General features: G+C 40.6%; 2 protein-coding genes and 1 long non-coding RNA gene across 6 annotated transcripts in view; 2 read left to right on the top strand and 1 right to left on the bottom strand.

Annotated features, from left to right (window-relative positions):
* Positions 1-12,281, top strand: part of SCARB2 (scavenger receptor class B member 2) — a 52,212-nt gene extending 39,931 nt beyond the window's left edge. Inside the window, exons 8-12 of the mRNA XM_002814896.6 lie at positions 3,738-3,856; positions 5,246-5,319; positions 7,438-7,489; positions 10,356-10,514; positions 11,984-12,281. Coding sequence (XP_002814942.2) covers positions 3,738-3,856; positions 5,246-5,319; positions 7,438-7,489; positions 10,356-10,514; positions 11,984-12,022 — 443 coding nt within the window. The 3' untranslated portion in view covers positions 12,023-12,281. The remainder of the gene's footprint in view (positions 1-3,737; positions 3,857-5,245; positions 5,320-7,437; positions 7,490-10,355; positions 10,515-11,983) is intronic.
* A 912-nt stretch (positions 12,282-13,193) lies between these two features.
* Positions 13,194-25,368, bottom strand: LOC129059009 (uncharacterized). 2 transcript variants are annotated; one of them, XR_008524567.2, is made up of 2 exons: positions 24,840-25,368; positions 13,194-24,639 (listed from the first exon to the last, which is right to left on the bottom strand). It is a non-coding gene; the product is annotated as an uncharacterized LOC129059009 (long non-coding RNA). The 2 variants fall into 2 exon arrangements; XR_008524568.2 differs by having other exon boundaries at positions 25,244-25,368.
* The window catches only part of NUP54 (nucleoporin 54), a 33,790-nt gene continuing 33,583 nt past the window's right edge, over positions 25,338-25,544 (top strand). Inside the window, exon 1 of one of the 3 annotated variants that reach the window (XM_002814894.6) lies at positions 25,338-25,539. In XM_002814894.6, coding sequence (XP_002814940.2) covers positions 25,473-25,539 — 67 coding nt within the window. In that variant the 5' untranslated portion in view covers positions 25,338-25,472. The remainder of the gene's footprint in view (positions 25,540-25,544) is intronic. The other 2 variants (XM_063723468.1, XM_054554080.2) reach the window with 2 other exon arrangements.

The following is a 25,544-nucleotide window of genomic DNA, read 5'->3' as shown; positions in this document are numbered from 1 at the left end:
GTATGCCAGTCGCTGTCCTAAGTGCTTTACATATTTACATGTAGTTAATGCATGCAAAACATTAACTGATTTCATGTTCAAAACAATGCTAAGGCTGGGCACGGTGGCTCATGCTTGTATTCCCAGCACTTTGAGAGGCCTAGGTGTGAGGATTGCTTGAGGCCAGGGGTTCAAGATCAGCCTGGGCAACATAGCAAGACCCTGTCTCTACAAAAAAAAAAAAAGTAAAAAATTAGCTGGGTGTGGCTATACCTGTAGTCACAGCTGCTCAGGAGGCTGAGGCAGGGAGATTGCTTGAGCCCAGGAGTTCGAGGTTGCAGTGTGCTATGATTGTGCTACTGCACTCCAGCCTGGGCAAAAGAGTGATTCCGCACCTACCCGCCAAAAAAAAAAAAAAAAAAAAGCTAAAAGAAAAAGTGGACAACTCAGTTTTAAGAAAGTACGTATCATGGCAAAGATTCTCAGTGATTTGAAAGCCGAGTTAGTTTTAAACCCTGACACAAATGTCCCAGTGTTTCTTAATGTCAGAGCTACTCTGCTCCTTTCCATGAATGAGGCAGAATTATCAGTGGCACAACTGACAAAACTATTTTCTTCATCTTGAAGAGTAGTTTTAACAGCCACATGTTGCAGAATTATTCACAGCGAACTTACTAGATAGTAGACATTCAGTGGCCTGTTTTTATAATTGGGGAAACTAGGGCTCAGAGAGGGAACATGATTTTGATGCGACTCCTCCCTCTGAGCAGATCCCTGGCGGAACTCAGGGTCTTCTCATATTTGCCCTGTGATTCCCTCTTGGGCTATAATTCCTCTTTAAAATTTCTCTGGAGATCTCTCTGTGTAGTCCCTTTCTCCTGAATAAAGTAATGTGCTCACTTTTGCTCCCTTATCTAACTCATTTTAAAATCTCCTTTCAGGCCTGGCATGGTGGCGTGTGCCTGTAGGCCCAGCTACTCAGGAGGCTATGGTGGGAGGGTCGCTTGAGCCCAGTTTGATTCTAGCCTGGGCAACATAGCGAGACTCCATCTTTTAAAAAAGAAAAAAAAAGAATAAGATATCATTTTGGAATAAGTCTGAAGTCAGCAGTATGCCTCCTGATCCTTGTCTGACAGGGCAGTGACCCCCACACCTGGCTTTACATCAGAATTATCTGGAGAGTTATTTAAAATATATTGGTGAGGCATGGTGGATCATGCCTGTAATCCTAACACTTTAGGAGGCTGAAGCAGGAGGCTCACTTGAGGCCAGGAATTTAGACCTGCTTGGGCAACAGGGAGACCCCATCTGAACAAAAAATTTAAAAATTAGCTGGGCATAGTAGCATACACCTATAGTTCCAGATACCTAGGAGGCTGAGGCTGGAGCATAGGAATTCAAGGCTGCAGTGAGCTATGATTGCAACATTGCACTCCAACCTGGGCAACAGAGTGAGACCTGGTCTCAAAAAAAAAAAATTATATATATATATATAAAAAATTGTATATATATACGTATATCATATATATGTGTATATCTACGTATATATACAACTGACAAAAGTATTTTTCATCTTGAAGACTAGTTTTAACAGCCACATGTATATATATATTTATGTATGTATATGTTAATATATTTGTTAATATGAGTATATTAACAAATTTTATAGTTATATATAAATATGCATATATTTGCATATATGTATATTTACTATATTTTAATATATATGTATATAGTATATATAGGTATACACACACACGTGCACAAGCGTGCACACACACGCACAGTGCACACACACGCATGTATGTCCCAGGGTCCCATGTTGGATATACCAGGGCCCCAAAATCTATACTTTTAACAAGTACTACAGCTGATTTCCATAAAGATGGCGTCTAGGTATTTGGGGACCATTGTGCAAGGGAACATGGTACCTTTACCTGGAGATAAAGACCAAGGGTGAATGGGAACAAGTTCCTGGTTGTGATCTCCCCATTGCCTTACTGGTAATAGTCCTGAAACAGTGTCCCTGCCCCCTCATCTGGTGTACATCTGGCTCAAAGCAAAATTGTAGATATATTTTCTCTCTTGCTGTTTTTATTAAATTCTGTTTCCTCAAGAAGCTGATGCCAGAATCTACAGAAATATTCTACTTTACACATTTAAACTTTTTGCTACAATCCTTTTCCTCTTCCCTCTTATGTATTCCCGAATTTGGACTGAAGTGAAACTCTCCAGGATTATCCTCCAGTGTTTTCAATTCTCCAGGGAAACATTTTGGATAGCAGGATGAGTGAGTGTTCTGGAGTCAGGCAGATCTGGGTTTGAGTCCTATTCTATTTGTTGGTAAATTGGCCAAAGTTTATTAAGGAGGGTTCCAGACATCAGTTTTCTCATTAATAAAATGGAGGTGGTTATAGCTTCTTGAGGTTGTATGAGAGTTAGAAATAATATATATAAAACACTCAAGACAGTAGCCCTTATTAAGCCCTCAACAGATTTAAAAAATACATTTTCGAGGTCATTATAGGTCACAAAGAAGGAAGTCGTGCCTTTGTGGAACTATTCAGCAGTAAACAGCAAAATGCATGTGCATGTGAGAGATGAGTGATGTGTTCCGTAAGCCATGGGCTGGTGGATATGTAAGCAAATTTAAATAACTTGCCGACAAGCTCCTTTCTCCAAAAAATGTATTTCCCTGGCAGCAATTATTGGGTCCCTCTCTTCTTTTCAATAGCCAGATCTAGAATAGGTTTCCTTTAGTACCTTGTTTCCCTATTTGGTTTTATATGTATATATATATATATATTTAAATTTACATAAGCACTTATTTGGTTCTTAAAATGAATAGGAAAGGAAAAAAACCCAGAATCTTTGTGATCTGGTTAGAGGCTGGGTGTATAGCACAACCAGGCTAACTCTTAAAAAATTATATAGGCCAGATGTGGTGGCTCAAGCCTGTAATCTCAGCACTTTGGGAGGCTGAGGCGGGCAGATCACTTGAGGTAAGGAGTTCGAGACCAGCGTGGCCAACATGGCGAAACACTGTCTCTACTAAAAATACAAAAAAATTATCTGGGTGTGGTGGTGCGCGCCTGTAGTCTCAGCTACTTGGGAGGTTGAGGCAGGAGAATTGCTTGAACCTGGGAAGGTGGAGGCTGCACTGAGCTGAGATCGTGCCTATCTTTGGTAAAAACAAAACAAAACAAAAAACAACCACAATTTTTTTTTTAATTTTAAAAAGGACAAGAAATAAAAAGACAGTCCACTTACTGATAGAGAATTGTAAGTTGAAACTAGTGCTTTGAGGTACAATACCCTTCATTCACTTAGTATTCTGCCTTCATAGCCTGATGGCTAGCTGTCCCTGGTAAATTCTGTGACTTCTATGAACCTCACTTTCTTCAAATACAAAGTGAGGCTAATAGTTCTGACTTTACTGGGCTGTTGGGAGCATTAATTAAAATAATGTATATGAAGCACTTATACTTTAACTTCAGTAAATATTTGTTGAACAATAAATAATTTAGCCTGAACTTCAATATATAATGTGGAATAAAAAATTGGGGGTAAATGAGATGTCAGAAAATGAAGTATAAATCCTGAACTAGGAGGTAAAGAATGGTATTTTAGCCTGCCCAAGTTAATTTGTATGTAGCTTTTTTGCTTTTCTTTAGGAACCAGGCTGTGGCCAGGAAGTTTTATATTCAGCTTAGATTTTAAAAACAGCATCATTCATTTCTGTTTTCCTTCAACTGCAGGTGCACCCATCATTATGTCTTTCCCACACTTTTACCAAGCAGATGAGAGGTTTGTTTCTGCCATAGAAGGCATGCACCCAAAGAAGGAAGACCATGAGACATTTGTGGACATTAATCCTGTGAGTACATACTTCGTCCTGGTAAAAGAGCATGTTTTATTCTGTCTATACATTGTTCACCAGTTTAGTCCTGAGCCTTCTTTAAAAACATCCTTACTTTCATATACATATTCAAGTGGGAGAAATTCAGCTCAGTGCTGGTGGAGGCATTGTCTCATAGCCCTGTAATTAGAAGGCTGAATTTTGTGGATTGAATAGCAGAAATACGAGCAAACCTGCCTTTAACAAAAAGCAACAGTGAAAACTCAGTTATTGGAAACTACTGATGTACCCATGTAACCCGGTCAATCTTCTGATGCTAGCCTTGGACCTCAACATATATTTATTTCTCCCCTTGGGACACAGATCAATAAGGTTAAAGATGTCCCTTTGCTTCCTCACTGCCAGGAATATTTTGGTTGAAATATGAATATGTATATTAACCTCGGTCACTTTTGGCAAACTTCTTTCTACAGGTTATTTGAGGGTTTATTATATTATTAATTGTAAAGGTGTCAGATATACATAGAGGAGACATACATATATGTGTGTATGTGTGTGTGTGTGTATAATACACATTTAATCCTGTATTCACAGAGGAGAAAAACAAAAACCATGCTAACCATGTCTTCATTTTTGGAATTTGAACATTATGGACCAATAAAAAAAAAAGCAAGAACATTCTTTTAGCACAGTATTTTATGGGTACTTCACACTCTTAGCTACATACATTGCATTTGTATCTGAGAAACCAGTGATCTTATGCTTTGGTGAATAAGATCGTGTGTGGTTTTCTCCCTTTTCTCTCTTAGCCGTCAGCTGATCAGTTCCCTTGGATCAGCCAAACTGTTAGCAGTGCTTGTCACTAAGGGATGAACACAGTCTTATAACCTTAGTGCAAAGATGGAGCTGCCCTAAGGATGACAAGTGCTGCAGCTGTGCCCCATGGCTGTGCTAGGTGGGCCCTATACTAGGATGCCACTCTCTGGCAGTGACCACCACCCTCTTCTTAGCTCTCTGGACAACTGCCTGGAAATCCAGACCTGACAGGCTATCTTTTAGGCCTCCTTCCTGTTGGAGTCTTTCTAAGGCTGTGCTATTCAGAGTGGCAGCATCCTGGGAGCTTGCTAGAAATGGCCAGTCTACTGAATCAGAGCCTGCATTTTAACAGGATTCCCAAGGACCTACATTCATATTCATGTTTGAGACACATTGGTCTATCAGCCACCTAATACAACCCATGGTTCTCATTCTGTTCTGGGGATCACTTTTACTTGTTTCCACTCTGCCTGTCACACATGGTAATGGTCACCTTGTTTATGAGGACTACACAGAAATGGTGCTCTATTGAAAAAGTTGTTTGCAGTTTAATAAATCCTAATGTTTCCTTTTCACTTCTCTGATTTGCAGTTGACTGGAATAATCCTAAAAGCAGCCAAGAGGTTCCAAATCAACATTTATGTCAAAAAATTAGATGACTTTGTGTAAGTTTTGCTTCTTTCTATGGAGGGGACAGCAGTTTTGCTCCATTGCCCGTCTGGTGGGGTTGATGTCAGGAGGAGTACAGCCTACTTCATCTAAGCCTGCTCACCTCTGCCCTTCAGGGATGGGGCATGATCAGCATTTTCATGGGTGCCTTGGTCTTGGAATTTACTTGTTTTATTTAATCATACACTTACAGAGTGCTTCCCATGGATCAGGTATTGTTCTCAGCACCTTATGTGGATTCACATATAACCTTGTATTATCCCCATTTTACTGATGAGGAAACAGAAGCAGAGCGTTTAGGTAACTTGGCTAAGCCTTACTATCTAAACTTACTATCTAGTCAACTTTTATCCACTCCACTAAGCCTTTCCCTCATGCACCTTGACTCTCTTGGTGTATTAGACTGTTCTTGTGTTGCTATAAAGAAATACCTGGCTGGGTACAGTGGCTCATGCCTGTAATCCAGCACTTTGGGAGGCCAAGGTGGGTGGATCACAAAGTCAGGAGATCAAGACCATCCTGGTCTACATGGTGAAACCCCGTCTCTACTAAAAATACAAAAATTAGCTGGGCATGGTGGTAGGTGCCTGTAATCCCAGCTATTCGGGAGGCTGAGGCAGGAGAATCACTTGAACCAGGGAGTCGGAGGTCGCAGTGAGCCAAGATGGTGCCACTGCACTCCAGTCTGGTGATAGAGCAAGACTCTGTCGCAGGAAAGAAAAAAAAAAAGGAAAGAAGGGAGGGAGGGAGGAAGGGAGGGAAAGGAAAGGAAATAACCTGAGACTGGTTAATTTATAAAGAGATTTAATTGGCTCACAGTTCTGTAGGCTGTATGGGAAGCATGGTGCTGGCATCTGCTCAGTTTCTAGGGATGCTTCAGGGAGCTTTTGCTCATGACAGAAGGTGAAGCAGGAATAAGGCACATCACATGGGGTGAGCAGGAGCAAGAGAGAGAGGAGGGGAGGTGCCACAGACTTTTAAATACCAGATCTCATGATAACTCACTATCACAAGGACAGCACCAAGGGAATGGTGCTAAACCATTCATGAGAAATCCACCCCCATGATCCAGTCACCGCCCACCAAGCCCCACCTCCAACACTGGGGATTACATTTCACCCTGAGATTTGGGGGAACAAGTATCCAAACTATATCACTCAGAGACTTGAGACAGAGTCTCTTCCTCTCTCTCTATTTCCACTGATCCCACTTGGGGCCAGCCATAGCTCTCATTTGTATAGTTATAATCTCTTGAGTCTAGCCTTACTTCCCCATGCTGCAGCTTAATTTGGATTCCAAAGTATGATCTCCTGCTCAGACTTTTCAATGGGAATTTTTTAGATATGAGAAAATTATGATATAATGTTGAGTGAAATAAACAGGATACAAAACTATGCATAATATATTTATCTATAAAACTTGGCTTGTTTACCTCATTGAATTTGCCAGATTTAATACCAGGTGTCATGGCTCTTTCTAAGAAGTAGGTGGTTTACAAGAATGCATTTTGTCATCTGTATATCTATTTCTGAGGCAGTATAATTTAGTAGTTAAGAGCTGGAATCTTAGAATCAAAGTGGAATTACATTTCTGGCTCCATCACTTACTTGTGGTGATCCTAGGCCTCTCTGAGTCATAATTTTCTCATCTGTAAACCTGGGACAGTAATACCTACTGTAGGTGACTACTCTAGGAATTGAATGAGATAATATCCCCAAAACACCCAGCACAGAGCTGGCACATGGTACGTGCTCAGTTGGCTCTTATTGCAAAGACAGTACTTCAGTGGCCTAGTTACAAAACACTCTGAGGAGTGACAGTTTTGTTCTGTTGACTAGAGCCTTCCCTGATGACTCTAAGGAGAATAGTAATCATTTTAAGGAATCTGCCTTCAGTATCTTGTGTTTTGATAAACGTACAGCACATGGAATTGCTAGACAGACTGGAATCTAACTTTTGGTGTACATGTTTGCAAAGATAACTAAGAAATCAGTCAATTCTGGGTAATTTAAGAAATAAGTGTACTAGAATCTTCATATAAATGTGTCTGTCCGGGAAAGTGTGCCATTGTGATGAGGATGTTTCTGAAACAATCTCATCCTTTGTCTTTGTAGTGAAACGGGAGACATTAGAACCATGGTTTTCCCAGTGATGTACCTCAATGAGGTAAGTCCTGAGACGGAGGGAGCCACGGGTGTTTTCAGACTCAGAAAAAATCCATTATGATGTCTACTGTTGTAGTTACATGTAAGTTATGACAAAAGGGCAAAAGATTTTTAAAACCTGTTATTCCTCAGAAAATTTCACTTAAATGTTCACATGAATCTGCCTGTGTCTGAGAGCTGATTTGGAGAAATGATGGAAAGAAATTTTCCTTCTCAAGAACACTATTTGGGCAAAATTCCCTTCTGGGGAGCTGCTCACGTAGGAAACAAAAACAGGTAAAAGGAGCCATTGGCAGACATTGTTGAAGCAGGGAAATAGCTCACACTGAGATAGATGCCAGCTAGCCCTTTGTCTCCCCCTTCTTCGAAACCATGCTGGTTTAAGACACCTGTGATAAATTCTTTTCTGAATCACATATCACGTTTACTGTAGTTATATCTCCTCAGTTTCTCCTGCTTCCACCCAATTTGAGGGGAAAAAAAAAACCGCAGGTTTTTTTCTTCAATAAATTCTTGATTGGCAAACTTCTCCTTTTTATTATTTTTCTGCTTCCTAAAAATACTTGCTGTTTGTAGAATACTGAATAACAGAGATTAGCAAGAAAAAGAAAAATTAAAATCACTATTCACAAAATCTGTCAGCCTGATATTTTTATTTTATTTTACTCAATGTGTTGTACAATTTTTTCCAATAACGACTTTAAAAGGTAATCTAATGTTTTACATTTTATAAAACATGTGCTCTTTATAGAACTCTTAGAAATTTTTTTAAAAATTGATTTAAAAAGTAAATTACTGATAAGTCCCTCTCTCTCAGAGGCAGCTGCAGTTCAGATGTCAACTCCTGATATTTTCTGGTCTTGATATTACATAGTTGAAATCATACGATAGATACAATTTTATATCTTTTTTCTTCATTTAGCATTATATTGGTATTCACATTTACAAACTTTTAAGGGTTGTGATTACAATTCTAAGATGAGGTTTTTATTGTTTCATAGGAAAAATTCAGGCAATATTTACCAATTTATAGGATCTCTTTGCAATTGCTCCTGATCATCCATGTTCCTGTTTGTGGGCAGGGGCATGAAAGTAGGTCTTTTTGAAAATGCAGAAGGGCCCTTTTCTGCCAACTTCTGTTCAGTAGTGGCATATTTGAAGTCCCTCCACCCCCAACTTCTAATTTGCTTTTTTGTGAAAGACTAGATTAAGTCCAGATGTGTGGAGTGGAACCTTGTATTTTTGCTGCCTCCTAGGAAGAGCGTGATTATTCTCTTCTCTAGAAAAATAAAATATTAGACCTGGAAGTCTGGAAGTGACATTGGAGACTGTTGCCATGCCACCTTTTTACCGAGGAGGAAACTCTATCCAGTTATTGGAAAAAATGTCTTAGAACCCAATCCACTGACTCGGTCCAATGAAAAAAAATGCTTTCTTTTCTTTTTTTTTTTTTTTTTTTTTGAGACAAGGTCTCACTCTCAGCCTGTACAGTGGTGCAATTTTGGCTCACTGCAGCCTCGACTTCCTGGGCTCAAGTGATCCTCCCACCTCTGCCTTCCAAGTAGCTGGAACTACAGGTGTGTGCCACCATGCCTGGCTAATTTTTTTTTTCCGAGATGGAGTCTCGCTCTGTTGCCCAGGCTGGAGTGCAGTGGCCCAGTCTCAGCTCACTGCAACCTCTGCCTCCTGAGTTCAAGCCATTCTCGTGCCTCAGCCTCCCAAGTAGCTGGGACTACAGGCGCCCACCACCACCCTTGGCTAATTTTTGTATTTTTAGCAGAGATGAGGTTTCACCATGTTGAAACCCATGACCTCAAGTGATCTGCCCACCTTGGCCTCCCAAAGTGCTGGGATTACAGGCATAAGCCACCATGCCCAGCCCCAACTAATTTTTGTATTTTTTGTAGAGAGGTGGTTTCACCACATTGCTCAGGCTGGTCTCAAACTTTTGAGCTCAAGCAATCCACCTGCCTTGGCCTCCCAAAGTGCTGGGATTACAGGCGTGTGCAACTATGCCAGGCCTCCAATGCAAATTAAGCCTAAACTAGGCCAGAATTGTTGCTCATAATTTCTATGGAATTAAGCTCTTCAGATACCTCACTCATTACACCAGGTGGTAATTCCTCTGCTCTGCATACACTAAGTGTTATTCTAGTACATTTCCTACTATCAGCAGTCTCTGGAATTCTAGTTAGCTCACAACTTCGCTGAGCACTTTCTGTAGAGGGCTGTGGTCCTGATTACTATAGATGTAACCAAGAAAGAAATTATACTTTCCACATACCATTTTTGCAGGGTTTCATTTATTTATTCATTTAATCAGCCAGCATTAATCAAGCACCTAATGTGTGCTGGGTGCTATACCCAGTGTGGAGGTGACTGAGGTTAAGTCTTGCCTTCAGGGACTTCACAGTCATTGCAAGACAAACAGTTACAATGCAGAGTGCAAGGACAATGATGGAGGTAGAGAGTGAGATGGAAACTTAGAGAGGAGGCCTTTGACTAGGCCTGAGGTAGCCAGAGAAAACTTTTGGAAGGAAGTGATGCTGAGCTGGATTTTTAAGGATGAATTGGAATTATCTGACATAAAACAAAAGGTGATAACTGTCTCAATATTTCTGAATACATTTTACCTCCTTTTTCCAATCTATTTTAAGAGTAAAAAAAAAATGTCTTCAGGAGAAGACAAGATATTAATGAATAAATGTCCCTTCTGATTACTCTGACTTATAAATGGATTTTCAGTATGTTTGGTTTGCTAACAGGAGGACATTCCCAAATTGTATTAAATAAAGGAAAGATATAGCAAAAAACAGTTACACACTGGATGTTTAGTCATCGAGAATACTATTTTCTTGCCTCTCCAGAGTGTTCACATTGATAAAGAGACGGCAAGTCGACTGAAGTCTGTGATTAACACTACTTTGATTATCACCAACATACCCTACATCATCATGGCGCTGGGTGTGTTCTTTGGTTTGGTTTTTACCTGGCTTGCATGCAAAGGACAGGGATCCATGGATGAGGTGAGAACTGGCTGAAGGAACTTCTTCCTTACTGTATAACTTTATCTGAGGAATTCAACTGTACTTCACTGAAGGGCTGTCAGCTGGCTTATTAGGATGAATTCTGGGATTTTATGCTGGGCATAGTGATTTCATGCTTATTTTACTGTTGGACCAAATGGGAAGCAAAGGAAGTGTGTCAAAGAAGGTGGAGGGATAGAATGTACCATCTAGTATTTGGGGAATAGAATCTCTTTGGATGTATCCCCTGGGAGTTAACTTTATGTCTTTGAAAACAATAACCTGAAAGAAAAGGAAGAATATATAACAGTTACACATCTGATCTTTGGTGTCAGACTGCCTGAGTTCAAATCCCAGTTCTGCCACTTAACAGCTATACGACCCTAGAAACTGTGCTTCAGTTTCTTCATCTGTAAAATGGGATAATAAAAGCCTCCCTTATGAGTTTTTCATGAGGATTAGATGATATAGTAGACATAAAGGACTTGGCCCAGTGTTAGCATATAGTAAGAGCTCAATAAAGGTTTAAGTATTATTAAATATAATAAAACAGCTCCAAGATTATAGAGCAAGACAGCCAGGGCCCTGCTTGGAAAGAATCCCTGATGTATCCGAAGATACCTATGATTTAGGTATCACTGCATAATAAATGATTGGAACATGGGTGTAGTTACTTTCCTGGAAGGCTAGGATAAGGAGTTGGGTTGGCCTTTCCAAGTGACCAACAGCCCAACCAGGAACCTGAATACCTCCAATGAGCCTTTTCTGTAGAAGCCCTTCTTAAATTTTCTGCAGCTTCCTTTTTTTACAACAGAGGCCTTTTTTCCTCTAGTTTCCTCAACTAAGTGTCCAAGGCAAATGTGAAGTAGAAAATAAATACGTGAAACCATCTGAGTAAAATTAGCTGAATTTCCCTGACTTCCATATTCTTCCATTATTTCTCTTATCCCCTGCCAGTCACTTTAGCCTGAATTAGCTGTGAGGCAAACTATTTTGCCATTTCTATGTGTGGATCTTCCAGTCTGACTTTATGCAGTCATTGAAATTGTCTTAAGCACAAATGAAACCTCATGGAAATGTTAATTACTGCTCCTACAATTAACCTTCCTCATATATTCAACAAGCAAGCAATTATTGAGAACTACTATCTCTGAGACACTACTCCTTAGTAGGTTTCAAACCAGGAAGGAGGCAAATTGAATAGAGTCTAAGTTTTATAATCCAGATTAACACAGAGAAGGGTACTGCTCTGGTATTGAGGGTGGGAGTGGTCAGAGAAGTCCTCCTGGAAAGGTTAGGCCTGAATCTTCAAGAACAAGCAGCAGCCCAAGAGGGGAGGTGAGTGGGATGAGCCCCCTTCCTATAGGTCTCTCCTCCTTCCATGCCCCCACTCCCCACCCAAACTTTTCACACTGGGGAGAAGTTTCTGACATGAACACCTAACTTGTCTTCTCTCTTCTGTGTTTCAGGGAACAGCAGATGAAAGAGCACCCCTCATTCGAACCTAAACATTGCCTTTGCTTGGTGAAGAAACTGTGAGCTGTCCTGACCTGGACCATGACGTGGGGAAAGCCTCCATCTCCTTGCAGGCTTGTTGCCTGTTGAAAGAAGGGAAAAGACACGGCGCTGGCAAGTGATAGGAACATTCTGGCCAGAGGTTAAAGAGCAGGCTGACATGGCTGGCCATTAAGCTTTATAAAATCATGTGGGCTCTGAAATTGTTCTTTTATGTGTCTAGCAAGTATTTAATAAACCCTTGTATAGTAATTTTGTTGTTGTTGGGTGCTGGTAGCTCCAGAATTTTGTGACCACTGTTGTGGGTAAAATGTCTCTGCATCACTTGTTAATGCTACTTGGTCTAACTTTATTCAGTATGCTTCATTCACCAAACTTTGTGCTTAAAATGCGTATATACCATTTTATGTTGTATTTCTCCATTTCACTTGCAAAACAGAAGTAAATGAGTTCGGGACCCAGGGTAAAATGGTAGCTTCATCCAATATATCATTCAAATGCATCTGATTTCTAAAACATTACATATTACATTTTATGCTGATCTTCAGTTCATAATTCCTCCAGGGAAACTCAGTCTTCCAACTACAATAAAATACTGGGTAGAATCAAATGGGAAAGGGGTTGGGTGGGGCAGTACCCATGAGTTGATAGTAATAAGCTCCTAAGGATTTTTAACTTGTACTTTTGTGAACAAAGAGAATACATAAATAATGTTGGTGAGGATAAAGTACAGATATTTCATGTAGAATTAAGTGCTAGTTATGATGCTTGTGGATAGTTAACTGGTTTTTTTTTAATCAAAATGATCGTGCTATGAAAAGATGCTTCTGAAAGAATGTAATGAGTAACTGATTTTTCTTCCTGAGTCGCCCTTGCCAAATATGTTACTGTATTAATTAATCTAATATTGAGTGATTATTTGTAAAATTATGAGTATGGGATATCCATCTATCTACAGCCTAAGTTACACGTAAGTTTCAGAAAGTCTGATTAGACTGAAGAGATATTTCTTCCGGGACAGCCTTCTCCTTGGTAATTTTGAAGTTCTTTTTACAAGTTCCTTCCTCAGATTCAGTTCTTTCCAGTGTTTTGTAGCTCACTGTCACTCACTGAATAGAGAAACATGTGCCCTACACTTCCTGTGACAATCATTTTGCTGACAGAATGATGGATGTTTAGAATATTGCACAAAGTACTTTAAAGAAAGGTCTGTTAGGACCAGAAGCAGAGACACCACTTTTCAAAGGACTTCTTGGTTTCAGCATAACCTCAGACAGGGAATTGGGAGCCATCATATGTCACAGTGTTCAGAATTCAAGCATATTTAAGGGCATTTTCTTTGATTCTCAAAGTTCACCATTCATTTTGAATTAAGAAGCCTATACATTTAGCTGACAAAGTGCTTATAGAATTTCTTAACAACTGAACCATTCAAAAGGATTTTTTTTTTGTTTAAAACTGGATTTCAATGTAAGCAAATGAAGAAAAAATATAGATTTCATTTCCATAGCTTCTTATCCCTGTATTGAGGTAATAAATTGTTTTACTGACAATTTTTCCTTTTTCTACACTAAAACAATATGTGATATATTTCCCCTCTTGGCAGAGGCAATTCATTAAACCCTCAAATTTTCTATAGAATCAAGATAGAACCTTTAGATACTCCAACTCACCAAAATGTAAAAAAACTGACAAAAATATTTGGTCTTCAATAATGCTAAATATCTAGATTTTTAGAATTTATCAACATTTAACTAGATAATTGGGCATGTCTTATTTATGCATGTACTTACCCATACTAATAAAATTGACAACACTAGTGCATACTTATTGGTTTAGTCCTATTATCAGGATATAATCATCTGTGAGGAGGATATTTTAAATACTGTAAATGATAACAGTTAATGATATACACGTTTAGACTGAGTTGTACACTGGCAGGGAGACCAAAAACATATTACTTCCATACTTGTGTCATGATTCTTTTTTTTTTTTGAGACAGAGTCTCACTCTGTCGCCAGGCTGGAGTACAGTGGCGTGATCTCGGCTCACTGCAACCTCTGCCTCCCGGGTTCAAGCAATTCTCCTGCCTCAGCCTCCCAAGTAGCTGGGACTTCAGGCGCGTGCCACCACACCCAGCTGAATTTTGTATTTTTAGTGGAGACGGGGTTTCACCATGTTGGCCAGGATGGTCTCGATCTCCTGACCTTGTGATCTGCCCGCCTCAGCCTCCCAAAGTGCTGGGATTACAGGCGTAAGCCACTGGGCCTGGCCTGTTTCATGATTCTTAATAGTTACTTGGTTTAAATCACATTTGATACTATCCTTCTGAAAAGTCTGAGACAGATCTACAAACTACAGTCAAAATTATAGATTAAGAGGAATGAATGCACCTATTTGGCTTTAAGTTCAAGATAAATTATTTCTCATGCTCATTTTCTTGCGGCAGTTGTCTTAGAAAGGCCCCCAAAGGCTCTGTGATTGGAAGCACCGTCATGATCACAGAATGCAAGCTTCTGGTGCCGTGATCCTCAACTTAGAGAGGAGGAAACCCAGACAGAGAGCTTAACTCACTTCTCTCAGGGAAAATTAGGAGTTGAGCACAGGACAGGAAATGGGCTTTGCCACTTTTAGCTCCAGGCTTTTCCAACCAGACTTGATTTCCTCATGTTCTAGAAAGATCACTAACGGTCAAGTGGAACAAGCACTACACGATAACCCCTATTGGGGTTTTTAACTTAAGGGAGGCTAATTTTTAATTTAAACTGCTCAAGATATGAGTTCTGCAAAAGGTGGTCCGCATCCTTGGCCCTCTGGGCATTATCACTAAATTGCTTGTGCCTGTTAACAATACTGACCAGAATGCTCTTCATGTAGCTTATACAGTTGGTTCACTTCATGTGGTTCTTGACATGTTTATTTCTACCCTTAATGCCATGAAATGTTTCATTAATAAAAAACCACTTTATATAAAATTGCTCTAGAAGTCATATGTCATTGGATGTCCTGTTGTTTATGGAGTTTCACTGGAAAAATGTTCCTTGACAGATGCAGCCCTGAGTCACACACTTGGGCCATGTCTGATTTCAGCTTCGCTGTAGTGGACAGTTACAATCAGCCTGACAAGGTTCACTCCAAGCAGTCCCACACTCTACTTTTTTGTCTTAAGTCTTTCTCAAGAGCCCTCGAAGCACCATAGGAGTATCGGAGTTAATAACCCAAGGCAACCCTCAACTAAATGGGGCAGGAGTCAGTCAGCTGATAGATGTTTCAACCCTCAGAGGACCAATTCTCAGGCTTATTCCACATGTGTCCTCAATTAGGGTTGCTCACAGTGGTAACTACTTTCTATCAGTGTTTCTTTATTCCCTGTCTTAATCGCCCAGCCCTTCAATGCTGCTTCCCAAATCATCCACCTGTCCTAACATCCTTATCTTACGTCTGCTTCCAGGTAAACCCAACCAAAATGCAGATAAGTCCACCCGAAAGGGCTCAGTAGGATCCAAGAGCTATTGGAGAGGCACTGGGGGTTTTTTTTTTCTTTCTTTTTTTTTTTTTTGAGAGAGTCTTGCTCTGTCGCCCAGGCTGGAGTGCAGTCGTGCAATCACGGCTCACTGCAGTCTCGACCTCTTGGACTCAAGTTATTATCCTACCTCAGCCTCCCTAGTAGCAGAGACTACAGGTGTGCACCACCACACCTGGATAATTTTTGTATATTTTGTTGAGACAAGGTTTTGCCATGTTGCCCAGGCTGGTCTTGAACTCCTGGGCTCAAGCAATCTGCCCGCCTCAGCCTCCCAAAGTGCTGAGGCTTTTGTTTCTAGGGATATTTATCTATGGTACTATCTAGGGTACTAAAGTTATTAGTTCCAAAATTCAGATTACCTTTAAAACCTTTCCCATCCCAATATTGCAACTTATTTTTGAAATCAGCAAATCTAGATCAGTCTTAAAATATCTGGCTCAGTGTTACAAATGCATGTATCAAGGACACTTGATCCCTAAGATACATACTTCCTAGGAATCCTAACTCTGCAGCTGGTTTATGTCACAGGGAAGCTCCTTGTACCTATTTCTTCTTACTCAAGGTAGTTAGAGACACCTGGAACTTTGTAACATGCCAAGCCTAGTTATTTCAAATCAGGGAGTAAGAAAAATCCAGAAGAAAAAAATTTTAAAACAATAAGGTATGTTAAAACATATATCCATTAGCAATAAGAAAATAGTATAGGATGAGTGGTATAGAATACAAAGTACAAAAACATGTATACACATTCAGCACAAAATAAAGATCTCATTTCCAATAACTATATTTTTTCATTTAGTCAAGTTTTTATTTTTAAACACCTTTATTGAGGTATAATTTACATACCATAAAAGTCACCCATTTTAAATGTACAATACAATGATTTTTAGTAAATTTACTGAGTTGTGCAGTTTTAGAACATTTCCATAACCTCAATAAAATTCCTCATGCCAGTTTACAGCCACTCAGTATTGCCAACCCTAGCCCCTGGCAACCACTAATCATCTTTCAGTCTTTACAGATTTGCCTTCTCCAGACATTTTATATAATCATACAGTATGCAGTATTTGGATCCTGGCTTCTTTCTACATTATACCTAAAAATGTGTTCAACTAATTTCATTAAGCACCCACTTTACGCTAGGCACTTTGAATATAAACTAGGCTACTGGTTTAAAAGAGATCTATGGATCTTATGGTCTAGTGTGGAAAACAGTAACCAAACAGTCATACAGATAAATGTAAAATTTCAACTGAGTTTCATGTTTTGGGAACATGACTAGGAGCTGGAGTTAATTAAGCAAAGCAAGGTATTTCAGACAAAAGGAACAGGACATGCTCAAGGGCAGGAGGAAACGTGTTTACTACAAGTGACTGAGAAAATATTTGGCTGCAGTCCAGAGAGGGATGAATGGTGGGAAATAAGGCTGGAGAAAAAGGCAGAGGCCAGATCATGTTGAGTGTCATTAAACCATATTAAAGATTTGGGTATTTTGGTATGTCTTAAGACCAATGGGGAGCTATTGTGTTTTCAATTGGGTTGGGGGAGGAAGGTGGGCAAGTCTGTTTAGAAAGACCCATTCTAGCTGCAAGATGAAGACTACAATTGAAGAGAATCAACATGGATGCAGAGAGATCAATTAGGAGCTGTTGTGCTAGGTCTCCATTGGCATGCAAGATGGGTCTTCTGGGTCATCAGCTGTCATACACCACCCTTCAGGGTGAATCCACAAAGCTACATAGCATGGGTTAAGGAATGAGCTTCATTGGAGGAAATACAAATTTACAGGACCAGGAAAAAAGAAGGTACCATCCTCATGTTATCCCATGGAGAGGTGAGCCAAGGCCCACAACGCTGTTTGGTTTCAGAAGAGCACATCCTGCTTGTCTCCCCTTTAATAGGGCAAGCTTGAAGAAGCAGTCTCGTCAACGGGGGAATACACAAGGTGCTGAGCAACAGGTGGTTTGGATTTGGAGTGCCAATGGTTTACAGGAGTTGTCTGGAAATGCCAGCTGTCCATGGAAAGTTAAAAATCTCCACTCCTGTGATGAAGAAGGCACCAGTCCCATGGGAACCTGAGCTTGGGTGCAGCCTTTTCCCTAGAAGGAGGAAACCCCAGCCACAGCTAACTTATTCTGCAGGCAACCAAATATGAACTGCCAAGGTCATAGACAGTCTTGCTCATTGTGCTACGGGAGCTGCTGCAGTAGTCTAGGTGGGGTTTGAAAAACTTCTCCAAAGGGCCATACAGAAAATCGTTTTGCTTTGCAAGCCAGGTGCCCTGTCACAGCTATTCAATTCTGTTCTTAACAGCATGAAAGCAGCTATAGACAACACATAAATGATGTCTCTATGTTCCAACAAAAGAGTATTTTACAAAAATCGGCAGTGAGCTGGATTTGGCCCCTGTATCTCAGGCTCCCTTGAGGGATCTCTGCTCTCTTCTTAATACTAGTGCTCAGCTACAACCTCTTCTCACTTGATACTCTCTCCCTGACAATCCCATTTACCTCCCAGACTTCAATTACAACCCAAACACAGGTTGGGTTGTGTTCTGAATTGTGCATTTTTCATGTAATTTTTTTTTCAACTCCAAGGATGAACATTCCACATGTAATTTATCTTTGAGGTCTTTCTTTTCACAACACAGGTTGGGTTGTGTTTGGGTTGTAATTGAAGTCTGGGAAGTAAATGGGATTTACTGTTCAGCTTCAGCCTCACATATCCAGACACCTGCTGGATATCCTTAGCCAGGTTGCCTCAAATGCAGTAAGTAAAGGAACTCATTTTTCTTTTCTTCCCAAATTCCCATTACTAGAAAATGGCATCACAATCATATCTCACTGTATAGCCAGAAATCAGAGACTCATGCTAGACTCCTCCTTTCCCTCCCCTCCACATACAATCAATTAAGCAATCACCCAGCAGTCTTCATTCCTGCTGTCCTCACCTGCATATCTGCACTCTCACTAGGAATCCTGCAAAAGAAAGACCACGTGGGCGCCAGATATCGGGGAACCCGCCCTGATAATCACGTAGGTTCTTTTCTATTTTTCCTAAGCATCGGCCAGCTTGAGAAATAAAGGGACAGAGTACAAAAGAGAGAAATTTTAAAGCTGGGCGTCCAGGGGAGACATCACACGTTGGTAGGATCCGTGATGCCCCACAAGCCACAAAAACCAGCAAGTTTTTATTAGAGATTTTCGAAAGGGGAGGGAGTGTGCGAATAGGTGTGGGTGACAGACATCAAGTACTTAACAGGGTAATAGAATATCACAAGGCAAGTGGAGGCAGGGCGAGATCACAGGACCACAGGACCGAGGCAAAATTAAAATTGCTAATGATGTTTCGGGCACCACTGTCATTGATAACATCTTATCAGGAGACAGGGTTTTGAGATCAACCAGTCTGACCAAAATTTATTAGGCGGGAATTTCCTCTTCCTAATAAGCCTGGGAGCACTATGGGAGACTGGAGTTTATTTCATCTCTGCAGCCTCCACCATAAGAGACGGCTACGCCCAGGGCGGCCAGTTCAGAGACCTACCCGCAGGCACACATTCTCTTTCTCAGGGATGTTCCTTGCTGAGAAAAAGAATTCAGCGATATTTCTCCCATTTGCCTTTGAAAGAAGAGAAATATGGCTCTGTTCCACCTGGCTCACCAGCGGTCAGAGTTTAAGGTTATCTCTCTTATTCCCTGAACAATTGCTGTTATCCTGTTCTTTTTTCAAGGTGCCCACATTTCATATTGCTCAAACACACATGCTGTACAATTTGTGCAGTTAATGCAATTATTACAGGGTCCTGAGGAAAATATACATCCTCCTCAGCTGACAGGATTAAGAGATTAAAGTAAAGACAGGCAGAGGAAATCACAAGGGTATTGACTGGGGAAGTGATAAGTGTCCATGAAATCTTTACAATTTATGTTTAGAGATTGCAGTAAAGACAGGCATAAGAAATTATAAAAGTACCAATTTGGGGAACTAATAAATGTCCATAAAATCTTCACAATCCACATTCTTCTGCCATGGCTTCAGCCGGTCCCTCGGTTTGGGGTCCCTGACTTCCCACAACAATTAGCATTACTTAGGGTTTTTTGTATGTGTGTTTTGTTTTTTGAGACAGAGTCTGTCACCAGGCTATAGTGGCGCGATCTCGGCTCACTGCAACCTCCACCTCCCGAGTTCAAGCGATTCTCCTGCCTCAGCCTCCCAAGTAGCTGGGACTACAGGCGTGTGCCACTACGCTCGGCTAATTTTTTGTATTTTTAGTAGAGACAGGGTTTCACCATATTAGCCAGCATTACTTAGTTTTTCAAATAAGTAACCCTTCTACATTTTCAAAATGCATAAAACGGGTTTAGGGTAAAAGTCTTCCTCTACCCATTTCCTAGCCACCCAATACATCTTCCCAGATGCAACCAATATTATTTGGTTTTTCAAATGTATTTTTCCAGGAATATTTTGTACAAATTATGTGTATTTATATATTCTAGCCCTCTTTTTTTTTAAAAACCCAAATTGTAGCATACATACAGTGTTCTGAATTGTGCATTTTTCATGTAATTTTTTTTTTCAACTCCAAGGATGAACATTCCACATGTAATTTATCTTTGAGGTCTTTCTTTTCAGTACATAAGGGGCTTTTTTGTTCCCAGTTCATAACGGAATAGTATTCCTTTGTATAAAAGCAACAATTTATTTAACCAAACGCTGGTTTGTTTCCAATCATTATTATAGATAGTGTTGTAATGAATTACCTTGTATTCCATTATTTTGCCAAATCATTTATAAGATAAATTCCTAGAAGTAGCATTGCTGGGTCAAATGACATTAGCAATTTTGATAAGTACAAAGGCTTTTTGTTATTGTTTTCATTTTTATTAAAGTTATACATATAAGCACATACTAAGAATCAAACAATTCTACAATTGTTATTTTTTAAAAAGATAAGAAAAGCAGATACTACTCTCAGAGTGCTTGCAGCCACCTCTTTTAGCCTTTTTTTTTTTTTTTTTTTAATTTACCCCCTTGTCTCCAGATAGATGATATGCTGCTTGGTGAATTTTGTTTCAGCATTACCCACTGACTCCCCACCATGGAGGATGAGGGCTTAGCTCTTTTCTATGCACACAAATATTCTTTTCATTCCCCCATCTTTCCAGTATAGTTATGCCATAATTTTGTCTAGCTCAATATTCAATTCACATTATTGGGATTATGTGGAAACTGCACAACTGAGCCATGTAGTAACATTTCAACACTTTTCTTTTCTCATCTAATATTAATTGTCCCACTGGCTTGGTTTTCATGTATTTATTACCAATTCAACCCCAACCTTGTTGCTGATTGTCTAAATCTCTCTCAAATTGCTCAACCTTATGAAGTAGCCTTCCCCAGAACCTGACTTGCTACAGTCTGGACTGGTTGCTCTCCAAGTCATCCTGAGGATTCCTGCCATCTGTGTTGGGCTCCTAATGTCTTCCTCTTTCAGCATTGGCTCCATCTTGATGGCAAACATCCTCTAGTAACTAACTGCCTAAGAAACAGGAGGTATTTTGTTTTTTAATAGTTTTTTTTGTCTAAAAATGCTATTATTCTCCCTTCAGTTGATCTATAACTTGGCTGGGAATAGAATTGTAGCTGGAAATAATTTGTATTCAGAAATTCAAAGGCATTTCTCAACTGCCTTCTAGCTAGTGTTACCATTGAGAAGTCTGATGCCATTTTGATTCTTGTTTTTGTGTGTGTGACCTCTTCTACTCTCTGGAAACTTCTTTGCCATCATGGTTCTGTTATTTTGGAATGTGCCTTAGTGTGAGTCTATCTTCATTAATTGTAATGAGCATTTGGTGAACCATTTTCAACCCAGCAGTCTCTTTCAATTATGATAAATTTTCTTGAATTATTTAATAATTTCCTCACCTGTGCTGCCTTCTTGAACAGTCACAAGTATACTATTTTTTTTTTCTTTATTTTTGAGACAACGTTTCACTCCGTCACCCAGGCTGGAGTGCAGTGGCGTGATCGCTGCTCACTGCAGCGTCAACCTCTGGGGCTGCTGGCGTGTGCCACACCTGGCTAATTTGGTCTATTTTTTTTTGTAGAGATGGGGTCTCCCTATATTACCCAGGCTGGTCTCAATCTCCCCAGCTCAGTGACTTTGCCGCCTTGGCCCCCCAAAGTGCTGGGATTACAAGTATGAGCCACTGCACTTGGCCCACAAGTGTACTATTAACTCAATATCTAGTTTTCCCTCACTCAACTGTAAGTTCTCAAAGGCACAAACCATACCTTTTTTGTTTAGCATTCAGAATAGTACCAAGTACATAGCAGGACTCAATAAACTCTGAATGAACGAATAATAGGAAGAGACCAAATCTTGAAGGACTTTAAAGGACAGATTTTTCTCTATACTCTTTCTGAAATTATTGTATTAGTGTGCATGATATAACAGTGTGTGTGATAGAGGACTTTTTGAACTAGTCCTCTAGTTTTATTTTCTCCTCAATTTTCCATCCTTTGTCTTTTTGTTTTTCTTTCTGAGAGATTTCTTCACCTTTATCTTCCAACACTTCTACTGGGTTTTTCATTTCTGGTAATAGCTTTAAAATTCCAATAGCTCTCTTTTGTTCTGCTGAGAATACCTTTCTTTGAAAATAATAACATCCTGATATTATTTCATGGTTACAATATCTCTTCCTATCTCTCTGAAGATATGTTCACTTTTTAAAAGTTTTATTCTCCTTGCAGTTAGTTTCCTCCAAGATGCTTTTGCTGCTCTATTTGTTTTGACCTCTATACATTGTGTTAAAGGCTCTCCTCAGCTTGGTAATCCTTGCTGGTCTACTCATATATAATAGTGGGACTTAAAAGCTGAATGGAAGTTCTGAGTGCCTTAGTGAGGCTTGCAAAGTGTGAGCTTTATTATAAAGCAGGATTTCTCAAACTCTGTAATAGTGGTATTTGGGGGCAGGTAATTTTTTGTTTGGGTAGGAAGGGAGTCTGTCCTAGTTTTGCAGCATCTTCAACTTCTACTCAATAGATGCCTGTAAGATCTTCCCAATTGCAACAACCAAAACTGTCTGTAGACACTGACAGATGTGCCAGGGGATGGGAGGAGTAGAAGTCAAAATTGGCACCAGTTGAGAACCACTGCTATATGTGATGTGGCTAAATCATTTATTTAGAGATTTCTGATGTTAGATGATTGTCTTTTCTTTGATACTGGTCATTTCACCCATAGAAAATTCTCCTATATCTTCCTGGAGGGTAAAGGCCTGGCTGCCAATGTTCTGGGAGCAGTGGGGGAAGGTGTATAGGCATGCATTTCCACTCACTCTTCCACCATTCAGTAGGGCACTACCCACTCTCAATAATGTCTGCTGCCCCCAAGTCCAGAGACACTACTATTTTTTTGACATTGGCAGGAGGTGCGGGGGAGTCACCACCGCGTTGCCCAGGCTGGCTGAACTCCTGGGCTCAAGCAATCCTCCCACATCAGCTTTCCGAGTAGATGGGACTATAGGCTGGTGCCACTGTGCCTGGCAAATACTATTTTAATCACTGTAGAGAAGAATTCTCCATTCTTTTTCTAGAGTGGGGAAGAAGCATTCACTTGGCTGCACTAGGTCAGAAGAGGATTTTGGGAGCTCTAACTGCTTCTTAAATAGACTTTCAACCAGTTCCTCTCATTTTATCTTCCCTTTACCCCAACTTATGAAGATACGTGATATCTCCAATTCCTGAGCTTCTGGCAGACTCCATAAATTAATCTTTGGTTTTTCTTTCTGCTAGATTGGGGGGTTGTTTTTTTAAGGTAAGCTGAGTACTTAGCCATTAGACTATGTGCTAAATCAGGGGTGTCCAATCTTTTGGCTTCCCTGGGCCATGATGGAAGAAGAAGAATGGTTGTTTGTTTTCTTAAGGTAAGCTAAGTACTTAACTATTAGGCTATGTGCTAAATCAGGGGTGTCCAATCTTTTGGCTTCCCTGGGCCATGATGGAAGAAGAAGAATGGTTGTTTGTTTTCTTAAGGTAAGCTAAGTACTTAACTATTAGGCTATGTGCTAAATCAGGGGTGTCCAATCTTTTGGCTTCCCTGGGCCACACTGGAAGAAGAAGAATTGTCTTGGGCCACACATAAAATACACTAACACTAATAGCTGATGAGCTTTAAAAAAATTGCAAAAAACCTCACAATGTTTCAATAAAGTTTACGAATTTGTGTTGGGCTGCATTCAAAGCCATCCTGAGCCATGAGCCACATGTGGCCTGTGAGCCGCAGGCTGGATAAGCTGCTGGTAAATCAAAGCTCCTTAACATGCTAAGGAAGGTCTTTCAAGATCTGGTTTCCACCTATCTGTCATTCATTCATTATTTATTTCCCCCTGTTATATGCCAGGCACTTGTGATGGGCATGGAACAAGAGGGACATGGTTCTTGCACTTATGGAATATATATTATTGTAAGGAAAAATTAGATTGATAAATTATCTGTGACAAACAGTGAAAGAAGGCAGTGCAGTGGGTATGAGAACATACTCAGTGTGTAGGAGTCAGACACTGGTCCACCATTCACCAACTTGCCCAAGCCAGAAATTCTGCAGGAAGTTGTCCTTGAATCCTTACTTCCTACGTCCAAATACTACAAGTCTCATATATGCTATTTCTTAAGTATCTCTCAAATTTATTCTCCTAATTCCACTGCCAGATATAATCCAAGTCATTATCATCTCCTACCTGTGCAACTACAACAGACTCCTAAAAGCTCTATCTTCCTCAGGCATGCTGGCTCCTTCCAATCCATTCTCCTTATGGCAGCCAGAGGGATCTTCTAAAAATAAAATTCTAGTCATACTAGTCCTCTGCCTAAAACCCCTTAAAGGTTTCCCATTACCCTCAAGAAATAGTCTGAAATCCTTACCATAATTTACAAGGCAATATAATATAATGGTAATTTTTACAAATTGGGACTCTGGAGTGGAGAAACATGAGTCCAAAACTAGACTCCAGAACCTACCTGCAAGGTGACTTTGGGCAAGCTGCTTAACAACTCCAAACCTCAATTCTCTCATCTCACCTGCAAAACAGTTACAGAATCTTCTCTATTTAGTTATTCTGAGGATTAAATTATATTACAAGTACAATAGAGGGGGGCCACTCTTCCCCTCTTTTTCAGTGCTCCCCTTAGAGCTGTGGTTAGGAGTATTTACTCTGGACACAGCCTGACCCTTTGGTACCTGTTTCCTCTTTTATAAATTGGAGATAGCAGCAACCCACCTCATAAGATAGCTGAGGATTAAATTATGGAAAATGTCTAGAAGAGTGCCTGGCACATAGTAAACGCAAAGTGTTTGCTACAATTCCATTCTCTTTCATTTCTTCCAACGTGCATCTTCGTTACTGCTTCTGCTCCGTCTACTCATCCTTCAGCACTGGGTTCAAATACCACCTCCTCGTGGGTGTTGCGGGGGTTCCAACCCCAGCCCTGCTGCCCGACCTCCCAGGCCCGCTCTTTGATGAGGCAGCAACTTCAACCCTACCACATGCAAATTCTAGCTGTCTACCGCGTATCCCTACAGTAACAACTTCAGCCTCTGCACACCTTTCCCAAAGAACCTCCCTACGGCAGTTTTTAAAGGACTCTCACGAGGCACACCCTCGCGAGCGTCCCAGCATTTTACCTTAACAGTGACACCCGACAGGCTTGCGAAGCCCACCGGAAGTGAGCCGGCTGGGGGCGTTCCCTCACAACCACCCACCTCCTACGCCCTTTACGCCTTCCGGCCTCTTAGGCTAGGTCAGAAAGGAGGCGGAACTCGGTGATCTGACTGGTGGTTTCCCGGCCGGACCGAGAAGAGGAGCGCGCTGCGCGTCGCGGGAGTAACCTCCTTGGTCTCCTGCTTTCGCGACATGGCCTTCAATTTTGGGGCTCCCTCGGGCACCTCCGGTACCGCTGCAGCCACCGCGGCCCCCGCGGGTGAG

Source organism: Pongo abelii, chromosome 3, assembly GCF_028885655.2.
Source record: "Pongo abelii isolate AG06213 chromosome 3, NHGRI_mPonAbe1-v2.0_pri, whole genome shotgun sequence".
In the NCBI taxonomy this organism is placed as follows: domain Eukaryota; kingdom Metazoa; phylum Chordata; class Mammalia; order Primates; family Hominidae; genus Pongo; species Pongo abelii.
This window is presented reverse-complemented; position numbering and strand designations above follow the sequence as displayed.